This window comes from Cervus elaphus, chromosome 33 (assembly GCF_910594005.1).
Source record: "Cervus elaphus chromosome 33, mCerEla1.1, whole genome shotgun sequence".
NCBI lineage: Eukaryota > Metazoa > Chordata > Mammalia > Artiodactyla > Cervidae > Cervus > Cervus elaphus.
The window spans coordinates 39684935-39697260 of record NC_057847.1 but is presented as its reverse complement, the minus strand read 5'-3'; the positions used below and the strand labels follow the sequence as shown (position 1 = coordinate 39697260).

The window sequence follows — 12326 nt, the reverse complement described above, 5'->3', positions numbered from 1 at the left end:
CAAATAAACAGTAGCCATACACATCTATGTATCTCTCGTTACACAGATATGGACCACATGACGGGGTGAGCAGTTCAATTGGGGTAAATGCACATTTCAAGTACACTGCAAAGAACAAAGCTAGAGGTTGAATGCCTGCACACACTTCAGAAGCATGTACACATTAACATATGAAATAATTAACATGACATTAGAGCACATAAAGCAATGAATAGCTTTAATACATGGTACTTTAATTTTTTAATATATTTCATCATTTGCTTATCTTAGCATCCTCATGACATCCTGAGAAAGAAATAAGTAAGAGTTAGAGTAATTTTTAAGATCAAAATTAGGAAACTTGTATTAGTATCAGAATCATAAATAATAATAATAAGATGTCCCTATGTTTTGACTATGTCTAAACCAGGAAACTTCAAAAATCAACCCAAATCAAACATGTGTCACAAATGTAGAAAATGGATCCTACAAAATGATTTCTAAGGGAAAAAAACTGTTACAATAAACTAAAGAATTTAGAGGTCATTATTTACTTTCTAGGAGTAAAAATAATTTCTTCTCTGTGGAAAAACTTCTAATAATTTTAAAATCTATAGAGAGAAGATTTTTTTCTCATGCACACATATTCTGTATAACAAGTTTCACAAAGGAAAGAAGGATGATTAGACAAGTAAAAACTTCAAGCTTTAAAAAACAGTAAGTACTGACATTATATTCTGACACTTAATTTTTATTTCCAGTAGCAGTAGAAAATGTCCTGTAATCAATATTCCAAAACTGAAAACATTACTATTTTTCAATTTAAAATAATTAAAACATGTAAATTATAAATCATTTATACTAATTTTAAGTTATGTATTTAAATACTCTTAAAACCAAAAAAGCTTAATTGTTCAAATTTAATTTGTTTAATTTTAAGAAAACATTAAATCTTAACCTGGGAAGGTCTAAAATAGTCTTTCATAGCTCAACATGCACACCAATGAGAGCTTAAGAATCTTACCAAAACAGCAGATACATGCTATTCACCTTAATAAATAGCTATCAAATATATGTAATATACACGTAATACTAAAATTGGCACGGGTACTAGAAGAGAAAGCAGTAGAGTTTAATATTCTGACAGTAAGTATTTATTTTATGAACTTTCCTAATAACCATATCACTAAATACTTTACTATGGTACTATTTCTCCATATCTGAGTTATTTCTTTAAAACTTCTATTATAAGAATATTCATGGAGAAATAATATTTTGAAGGTTATATTTAATTCCCTATAATGACAAAATTTAAAAATCAGGTTCACGAACATTAAGTAAATTCTCACAATCTTCTATAATAGGTAAAAATACTAAAAAATCCATCTTACATCTCACATTTATGATTTAAAAGTTATTTTCTGACATTAACAAAGGGTAACATATATTGAACTTTTTTGGAAAATCACAGTAATAGCTCACAATGTGTTGGAGCATTTTGGTTTTAACTACTTTGCTACCATAATAAAAACAAAACAGTGAATGCCACAGTGGATGTCGCTGACGGCTTAACGTTAGAAACAACAGAAAGTAGGTAGTGGACTGAGAAGTACCTAAAGGCAAACTACGGCAGCTCCTTCTTTCTTAGTGAGCTTGGTTTCTGGCAAAGAGGATATTTCTAAAGATATTGAGCACTTTAACTTTCTGATACTTCTTATTATGAGGATTCTTATAGGTCCTGTTGTATTTCTAATTAAAGGTTACAAAGAGCTCATTAATCTTTGAATAAAAAACTCTGCCTTCTTTGTAAAGAAGTGTTTTTTTTTTTTTAGCAAATATAGTATTATTAAACATTAAAAAAGAAATGAAAATTATGAGATGGAGTTAAATAATGATGGATGCATATTAATTTATTAATAACAATGGAAAAGGAATTTGCAAAAAACTGAAATAAAACTTAAGATGGCAGAAAGTAACTATACTAATATAAAGGCAGAGTTTGGTATAAGTTTTGGGTTTCTGTGTATAGGTTATACATAAATTATAGATTCATATTCTATGGACATTTTAGAAAGAAGTGAAAAACCATAGAAGAAATCAAATTTATTTGTATACAATGAATAAAATCTTGAGTAGTCTAGGCAGAGAGGTAAAAAGGGAGGAAAAAATGCAAATTATTTAAGGATCACTTTTTTCCTTTGGGGAACAACTATTTAAATAAAGGAATTTTACCCTTATTCATGAAAACAAAACTCAAGTGTTTGAATTTTAAAGCTAATCAGCAATTCAAAAGCAACTGTTAAAATAATTCATAAAAGTCAACATATAAAATATATTTCTATAATAAATAAAAGGAAAAGGGACACATATATGATTTAAAATAAATATATCTCTGAGAAATATAAGAAATATAGCTTTTATTTTGAATATATAGCACTTGTTGCCTAGTACAAAGTAGAGGCCTCTATGTGATAACTAACTGGGCTTGAACAAAGAAGGTAAAGAAATAGTTTTAATTGTTAGAGGAAACACTAAAATATCTATGCTTAATGCCAGCAATATCAAACACTATCAAAAGTGCATAAAAGAAGAGGTCTCTGTTTATTTCATTTACTTATCTAAGTATTTTTAGCATTAAAAAAAGAAAATTGATACAAATATAAAGACATTTCAGGAATGCAGCGAATGTATATAGCAGGTAATGTTAGCAACTGGAATGTTTACAAGATTGAAAGAGCCTTCAAAACATTTAGCTTAACAACTATTATTTGACAAAATGCAGAAGACAACTTCAGTTGGAGCTACAAACAATACTCAAAGGAGAGAAAAAGAAGATCTTAAAAACAAAAGGTAATATTTGATCGATTCCTTCAAAAAGCTCAAGATAAGGAGGAAAGTATCAAATTATACAGTATTTAAAAATTAAGCAAATTCTCAAGTACAGCATACATTATTTTGATAATAAAGTATAACTAAGAAATATCTGAAGATTGGAAAAAAAACAGGACAAAGTAAATTAGCTATAGTATTTCTTAAATAAAAACACTTACAACTTTCATAATTGATTTTTCCCATGCTATTGATTTCTGTAACTGCTGAATGCACAGAGCTACCTGTGCAGCACTGCGAGCTTCTGATAATGCCCTTCTCCATACCCTGAGCCCTGGAGCAATATCCTCTTCAATTCTGCATTGAAATATAGAAAAATTAAGTAGGTCATGTCCACATTTATGGTTACTGAATGTGAAACAATCATCACACTGAAAGCCAAGCAATGACAAAAACATGTAACAGCCAATAAGTATAAGGTTTAAGCAACTAAATTTGATGTAGTGCACAGACTGTGGCTACGTGCCTCAAAGCTTAGTCACAACCAGGTAAATGTAAGATCACTTTGCAGGATTATCAACGCACATAACAAAAAAAAAATGTTTTTACAAAGCACCATGCAAGTAGCATGATCCATATGGATCACAGACATACAAGAAGATACATAGATAACAGGCAATAGAAAATAGGCTCCAATTAGCAAAGAAGCACAATAATTTTTCAAGTTAATCTCAATAACCTACCCGTCACCATCACCACTAATGGATGGTGCAGGAGCAGGGACAGTAACTGTGCCCACATTATCCAGTTTGATCTGAATGGTGGTACTTAAGGGGCTCTTCAGATACCTTCTTTCAATGTTCCGCTCCAAATCAGCCAGCCTGGTTACAGCTATATCTAGGGGGTTGTCACTCTTCCGTTCCAGTGCATGTGCACTGCTTTCTTCTTCGCCAGTAAATTCTCCATCATGCTCCTTGCACAATTTAGAAAATGACTTATGTTCAAAATATACCAAGTCCTCCCTTTCTGATGCAGGTTCTGGACACATCCAACCCTATATATCAAAAGAATAATGTTACTATGGTTTCCTCTTGAAATGCCTGATGGGTGAATTACCTTTACTTAAAATATAGCAGCAGACACCAGCAGATCTCAAGGATCTTTACTAAAAGTTTTTACCGTGTGTCTCCTAATGCTAGGTAGAAATAAGAACAACAACAACAAAAAATTAAAAGAAACAATTGTGAGAGAAGTTTGAAGAAGAAAATTTAAGAACTTTTGATGTTATGAAAGGTAAAATGAAAATCAGCAAAGTATTCTGAGCAACTTTAGACTAAATGCTTATTCATTTCATGGAACCACTTCAATGGAAATCTCTCAGTGGTCTCTGAACTTAGTTCTTCCTTTCCATTTCCTTTCCTTCTACTACTCTTCTGTATCGGTCTTTGTACTCACCATTTTTCTTTCAGCAGCAGGAGTTTACATGAGGTGTTACATTTGTCTGTGTATAGCCTTTATCTGTTGCTTTTAACATATTAACTCCACTCATCCTGCAGCTCTCATGTTAAACATCCTCAGGGAATCCTTTCCTGACCTATTTCAAGAGGGTAAGTCTCCATATTACAAGCTGACAAAGGATCTCTTCAAGAAAATTAGAGATACCAAGGGAACATTTCATGCAAAAATGGGTACAATAAAGGACAGAAATGGTATAGACCTAATAGAAGTAGAAGATATAAGAAGAGGTGGTAAGAATACACAGAAGAACTATACAAAAAAGACCTTAATGACTTTGAAAACTATGATGGTGTGATCACTCACCTAGAGCCAGACATCCTGGAATGTGAAGTCAAGTGGGCCTTAGGAAGCATCACTTCAAACAAAGCTAATGGAGGTGATGGAATTCCAGCTGCGCTATTTCAAGTCCTAAAAGATGATGCTGTGAAAGTGCTGTGCTCAATACACCAACAAATTTGGAAAACTCAGCAGTGGCCACAGGACTGGAAAAAGGTCAGTTTTCATTCCAATCCCAAAGAAAGGTAGTGCCAAAGAATTTCAAACTACTGCACAATTGCACTCATTTCACATGTTAGGAAAGTAATGCTCAAAATTCTCCAAGCTAGGCTTCAACACTACGTGAACTGAGAACTTCCAGATGTTCAAGCTGGATTTAGAAAAGGCAGAGGAACCAGAGATCAAATTGCCAACATCTGTTGGATCATTGAAAAAGCAAGAGAGTTCCAGGAAAACATCTATTTCTGCTTCATTTGACTACACTAAAATTCTTCAAGAGATGGGAATACCAGAGCATCTCACTTGCCTCCTGAGAAATCTGTATGCAGGTCAAGAAGCAACAGTTAGAACCAGACATGGAACAATGGACTGGTTCCAAATTGGAAAAGGAGTATGTCAAGGCTGTATATTGTCACCCTGCTTATTTAACTTATATGCAGAGTACATCATGCAAAATGCCAGGCTAGATGAAGCACAAGCTGGAATCAAGATTACTGGGAGAAATATCAATAACCTCAGATATGGAGATACCACCACTCTTATGGAAGAAAGCAAAGAGGAACTAAAGAGCCTCTTAATGAAGGTGAAAGAGCAGAGTGCAAAAGCTGTCTTAAAACTCAACATTCAAAAAATGAAGATCATCGCATCTGGTCTCAACACTTCATGGCAAATAGATGGGGAAACAATGTAAACAGTGACAGATTTTATTTTCTTGGACTCCAAAATCACGTTGACTGCAGCCACGAAATTAAAAAATGCTTGCTCCTTGGAGGAAAAGCTATGACAAACCTAGACAGCATATTAAGAAGCAGAGACATTACTTTGCCAACAAAGGTCCGTCTAGTCAAAACTATGATTTTTCCATTAGTCATGTATGGATGTGAGAATTGGACCACAAAGAAGGCTGAGTGCAGAAGAATTGATGGTTTTTTAACTGTGGTGTTGGAGAAGACTTTTGAGAGTCCACTGAACTGCAAGGAGATCCAACCAGTCCATCCTAAAGAAAATCAGTCCTGAATATTCACTGAAAGGACGGATGCTGAAGCTGAAACTCCAATACTTTTGGCCACCTGATGCGAAGAGCTGACTCTTCAGAAAAGACTGTGATGCTGGGAGAGATTGAAGGCAGGAGGAGAAGGAGATGATAGCGGACTAGAAGGCGATGACAGAAGACGAGATGGTTGGATGACATCACCGACTCAGTGGATGTGAGTTTGAGCAATCTCTGGGAGATGATTAAGGACAGGGAAGCCTGGCGTGCTGCAGACCATAGTGTCGCAGAGTCAGACACAACTGAGCGACTGAACAACAGCAAGACTGGTGGTACTTGCAATTTTATACTACTGTGATTATTGGATTAATCTTTCTACCTCTAAATTCCATGAGGACAGGGACCACGTCTGCTTTCATATTATCTCCAGCACAGTGAAGGTAAATAGTAGGCACTCAATATTTACATGTTGACTGAATAAATGGATGATCTTATAACTCAGCTTGCTTATATTGATCTTCTACTTCAAAATTCTTCAGAATTTCCCTACTGTTTAGCAAAGTCCACATTTTTACTATGACATTCACGTACCTGTCTACCTCTTCCTCTAGTGTTCTCATCACAAATCCTACCCTGTAGTCATATTCCACAATTTACAACTCCACGAAACATGTCCTAATCTTCTAGATCCTCGTGCTCTGCTCAGGCTGTTTACTCTTTCTAGTATGGCATTCCTTGTCAAAAGCTGACTCACTTTCTCAAGCTCTATCTCAACTTCTGCATGAATGTCCCCTCATCTCTTCCATGTCTCTACCAGAAGTTGTGTATTCTTTTTCTAAATTCATGCATGACTCTTCTCTATGATCAGTTTAACAGATTCTGCAGAGATGTATACATGTCTTATGTCTCTATTAGGTGACAAGCTTTCTGAGGGCAGAAACCGTATTTTTACCCAAAATTGTGGTGTCTATTGTCTGATGCGGACTAGGTACTTAGTAAATGCATATCAAATGCAAAACAGAATAAGCATTATCCTTTTTATTACACCTTTTCAGAGATAATTATTTTATCTTATATATTACAATCAAGTCCTCTTCTTTACTCAGTAGAACATTTATATTTGTGAAGTAAGGATAGAATTATGAATAGTGTACGTAAGTGCATTAGGTAGAAATCATGTCAAATAAACCTCATTCCTAGATTTTGAAAGGGGTACTAAATTTGCCAAATCAAGGGAACCCTGTAAGCATAGTATATCTGGATCTCTGCAAAGCAGTTGACAAGACAAAAAATGAAGACTAGATTAAAGAAGTCTAGAGGGTTGAAAGTGAAAGTGAAAGTCACTCAGTCGTGTCCGACTCTTAGTGACTATGGCGTTAGTCCATGGAATTCTCCAGGCCAGAATACTGGAGTGGGTAGCCTATCCCTTCTCCAGGGGATCTTCCTGACTCAGGAATTGAACAGGGGTCTCCTGCATTGCAGGCAGATTCTTTACCAACTGAGCTATGAGGGAAGCCCCTGAGGGTTGAAAACTGTTTCCAAAGAAAGGTGATTGTCAGAACTTGAATCACCTCAGAAAAGGTCCCCAGTGCTAATGGTCAAAGGTTCTGCACTTGGTTTGTCCTGTTAATACACTAGGAGTAACTTTGTTGATTGCTATTAAATCTGCAGATGATTTAAAATTAGAAAGAAAGTTTAATATTCCGTATGACAGGACCAAAATAAAAATAGTTCCAAATACTGAAAAATAACCCAAACGAAATTTATTTAAAAAAAATGATAAATGTACATTTTAGATCTGAAGTTTAAGCAACTAATAACAGAAATACTACATGTGCTAGAACTCCCTTAAAACCTCTTTGCAAAGAGCCTAGGGGTTCTTTATGTTTGTTTTTTGCTTTGGTTTTTCATTGTGCATACTTGGCAAAGCAAGAGTATGATGTGGATGCTAAAAAGTTAGTACAAATTCAAATAGCATTAATGAAGAATAGTGCCAGGTTAAGGAAAGTAACAGTCCCATGCACACATTCAGACAGCGCTATGTACAGCTATGGATACAACATTTTAAGAAGGATATTGACACTGGTGTTTTTGTACATGGAACTTATTTCTGGTTGAAGGAATTAGTTAGCTTGTAAAAGAGAAAACTAAGAAACAGACATAGGAGCTACCTTATGAAGAACTGGAAGAGTAGTTGTTTTATAAATTCTCAACAGAACTAGGACTAGAGATCTACAGATTCTTCTACAAAATAATAAATAATTTCCAAATTATAAGTAATATTAAAAAAATTTATGAATGCACCTAAGTAGTCCCACAGGTCACCTGTTTAATGTGTCTTCACAGTGGCAAGCTCCCCACGTTAAACATATAACTCTATTTTCTTAAAAAAAAATCATTAAATCTTGTATAGATATTAAAATAATATTTTGCAGTTATTTTCATCATTTGTGTTTTTAGACTCTTAAAGAATATAATTCATTTTATTAGATTAATACAGAATATTTCAGCAATACTTATTTTATAACAGAATGTTAAAACATTTCACTTGAAAAAACAAATTCTACTTTTCTTATATATTTAGAACACAGCCAAGAATGTTTAAGCAGCTAGTAATGTTATAAGGTTAATGCACAAAAATATGAGTATGTCCTCCAGGAAAATGTTTCAGGCCCATACCCTGACTTTAATATTAAAAACCATGAAGATATGCTTTCCCAGCCAACAGTCAATTAGAACTAGCAAATTAGATGAATGAAGTTCGAGGAAATTTGGGCAAGTAGAAACAATCAAATTTAAACCAGCAAGTAGTAGCAAGTGACCATGAGAGAGGACAAAAACAGACTATGAAAAGCAGTCACGGTCGTACGAACAGCAAAGGGCACTAGGTTCATTTAACGTAGGGGCCAAACCTCTTCACATTTCCTTAGGGAATCATTATCTAATAATTGGTCTTCACACTCATGATCCTGTGTCACCAAGATAATTTAAATCAAACTCATTATTCTCAGTTTAAGAAGGCAGTATAATGCATAACATAAGCAATACAACAAATATGTTAAAAAAATTATGGCACTAAATGGAATAATTTTCATTTCTCTAGAAAATTAACTTGGTAGAAGAGCTCATTTGTTAAAGATGCCAAGTAAATGAGGCATTTTTATATTATATTATAGTACTAGGAGGAAGATATAGTTTGCTAGCAAAATAGATTCAACAAATGATAAATTTTTGCCTCCCAAAGTTGGTAATTAATTATGTTTGAGGCAAGAAGGGTATTAGAACTGCAAAGTGACATTTTTTAGAGCGCTTCAAAAATTTCCAAATATCACAGGATAATGTTATAGCATAAATTTCTCATCTGAATAAAACACAAAATATCAAATCAAATTACACAGAGCCTACATTTTCCTAAACTTTTCCAGGTATTTCACACTTATTCATCATCCATCCATTTATTCAGAGACATCACCTTATTATCAATTGAGAAAACCTTTACACCCCTCTTTCCAAAACTGAAAATTCTTGGGCAAAGATAAAGCCTTCCTCCTCCCTGTCCATCAGAAGCCAGTTCTGTTCATGGTAAATACTTGTGACATGGTAATGCCCAGTAGATAAATAAATTAATTTAAAATTTACATATATATGGAGTACACATGAATATGTATATCATAGTATAATGTATATTTGGATATATATTCTATAATTTTAAATTATATAGTATAAGATTTTGACATATAACATGGCTTGGATATAAGGAAGTTCGTCTATATGAAAAAGTATAGCAGGAATTTGATAGAGCATTATATGTATCACGGGTAAAAAGGTGAAATAATGCTTGTGGTAAAAAACCGCATACTAGAAATGACAGTTTTGAGTATCATTAAGGAGCAGAAAGATTTAGTAAAAAAAGAACACAGGCTCTGGAGTCAGACAGACTTGATTTGAATTCACATTTAGCCATTTACTATATGACCATTGGCATGTTACTTACTTTGAGTCTTGTTCCTTACCTGTGAGATGGGGAAAATTAATTCAGGATCATTTTGAGAATTAAATGAGATAAAATGAAAACATTTAGCAGAGTAACTGGCACATATCAGGCATATAACAAATAACAGTTACCTTCCATCATCCTAAAAACAGATTTCATTCCAAGTCAATTTTACCTTCACTTGCAAACTTGCTGATGCAACTCTCCTTTCTAGATCTTCTACCTGTTGAAGAATATTCAAATCCATTTCCATTGCTTGTTCTTCTATTGACCAGTTCTCCACAATGTCTCGAGTTACCTGGTTTTCTTCATTTTCATTTAATTCAATAATGGCAACTATAGTTGAAAATAAATTAATTTTAATATCTGCTTTATTCTAATAATTTCTTCTAGACAGTGAATAAGATTCCAGGGATAACATATACGTATAACTTAAAACATAAAAATGTATTTTTTGTGTGTAAACATAGGTAGATTCTTCGTCTTCTTTTTTTTTTTTTTTTTAAGCTGTGCCATGTGGCTTGTGGCAATTTTTAGTTTTCCAAGGGATTGATCAAACCTGGACCCTGGCAGTGAGAGCACAGAGTCCTAACCACTGGACTGCCAGGAAATTTCCAGCAAATTACTCTTTAAAGTAGGAACATCCTTTTCTAAGGAATAAAACAATAAGTCTACAGGTTGTGACAAATTATAAGAAAGTAATAGCTATTTAAGGAGGTACTGTTTGTTGAGCAAATGCTTACTAGTAATAAATTAAGCATTATGATATACTCAAATGTTTTAAGATTAAAGGATTAATTATCATAACTATGCAAGAGAACAGAAATCTCTCCTAAGTACATACCATCCTTATTCTTAATGCAAGCTTGAGTAATATAATCCAAGTGTTTCTGAATTTGCTTTTGTAATGCCTTTTCTCTTATCCCTCTGAGATGGAGCACTTTGAGCAAAGCTTTTAGGTCCTCTGGGTCAATAATTCTCCACCAACCAAACTGCATTTCTAAGTTAAAATAAATATGTAGATCTTTTTATAAATATATTGAATATGAATTAATGGCACAATGCAAATCAAAAGATTTATAACTAAACATATAATCCTCAAAGATTCAGTTATCATGTGGAATCTGTAACAATAAAATTAAGTAAGTGACTATAAACCATACCTTCTGGAATGGGTTTTGGACTAGGAAAATCTACTGGTTTTGCTACTTCAACAACTGCAGGTTGAGTTGAAGAGACTTTTTCATTCTGTGGTACTGGAGATTCACTTTTACTTGCTGCAACATTAGGAGTCACGAATGTATTACTATTTCCTTCTGACAATCCCAACCCTGATCCCAGATTAGGTAAAGGTGATGTAAATGGAATATTGGAAGTAAGCACGCCAGCAGGCCACCCACAAAACTGGAGTCCCATCATAGACACTCCACTTTTCACCTGCAAGAAACAAGACATTTTAGAAGTCGGACAATCTAAGGAGTTAGAAAAAGTGTTTAGAACCAGAAATTGTTTTTTAAAATTCTGAAAAAATATTCTTTCACATATCACAATTAGAGGCAGACTAAATACAACAGTAACAGTGTTAAATTTCATGTTTTGTTTGCTCCTCAAAGTAATTTCTTTTTAGATAATGTAATAATAATAAGCTAAAAAGTAGTTAGAGAAGTCTTTAACTTAGACATAAGTAGTTCTGATGAAGTTTGGCGATAACAATTTTGGCTCTTCAGTTTTCAAGCCATGGCAGGAATAATTATAACATTGAACTGATTTCCCTTAAGAAAACATTTACGGGATCAAAGATTAGACAAAGCAACATAAACATGAGTTACAATTAACAGCACTAACCTGAAGAGGCGATAAAGCAAATGGATTGAGGCCAACGGGATTCTGAGCAGATGATCCAAGAAGAGGAGCTGGGGTGGGTGAGGGTGACTTAGATAGTGGCTGAGACTGAGGGGTCACTGAAGAAGCAGTTGACACAACCGCATGGGTAAGTGATGTGTCATCACAAGGTGTCCTTGGCAAAAGGCTAAACCACTGCCTATTCTTTTCAGTTAATGTCTTTAACAACTGGTCATTGGGGAGAGGACTACAGAACTTCCCTGGACCACCTGAACTGGTATTGAACAGATTATTAGAGTCTGTCTTTTCCATGTTGCTTTGTGTTGCTGTTGATTGAATGCTGCCCAATGAATGTTTTCCACTGTTTTGATATGACAGTGTGCATCCATTTGCACTACTATTTGGTTTGGGGGTCATTACATCTGACTCAGGAGGCATCTTAGCTACTTCTAAAAGTTTGCTTAATTTTGAAAAAGAGCCAGGTTTCTGAAGAAACAGATTTGTGTTATCTTTTTCTTTAGTATCTTCCTTTTGCTCACAGTGATCTGGATTTGAACAATTTAAAGTGTCCTCAGAAGTCTCGAATATTTCTTCTTTGATTTGGATACTTTTTGCCTTTTTTAGTTTTTCTCTTTCTTTTGCAATTTCTTCTAGTCCTAAAAAATTGAAAAGCATTAT

At 34.0% G+C, this 12326-nt stretch overlaps 1 protein-coding gene across 18 annotated transcripts in view; it reads right to left on the bottom strand.

Moving 5' to 3' along the window:
- Positions 1–12326, bottom strand: part of BAZ2B (bromodomain adjacent to zinc finger domain 2B) — a 400154-nt gene that overhangs the window by 15476 nt on the left and 372352 nt on the right. For 13 of the 18 annotated variants that reach the window (XM_043894803.1, XM_043894804.1, XM_043894810.1 and 10 more), the window contains 6 exons: positions 11652–12304; positions 10970–11243; positions 10651–10806; positions 9982–10142; positions 3552–3862; positions 3030–3165 (listed from right to left, as the gene is read on the bottom strand). In XM_043894803.1, coding sequence (XP_043750738.1) covers positions 3030–3165; positions 3552–3862; positions 9982–10142; positions 10651–10806; positions 10970–11243; positions 11652–12304 — 1691 coding nt within the window. The remainder of the gene's footprint in view (positions 1–3029; positions 3166–3551; positions 3863–9981; positions 10143–10650; positions 10807–10969; positions 11244–11651; positions 12305–12326) is intronic. The other 5 variants (XM_043894812.1, XM_043894814.1, XM_043894818.1 and 2 more) reach the window with 2 other exon arrangements.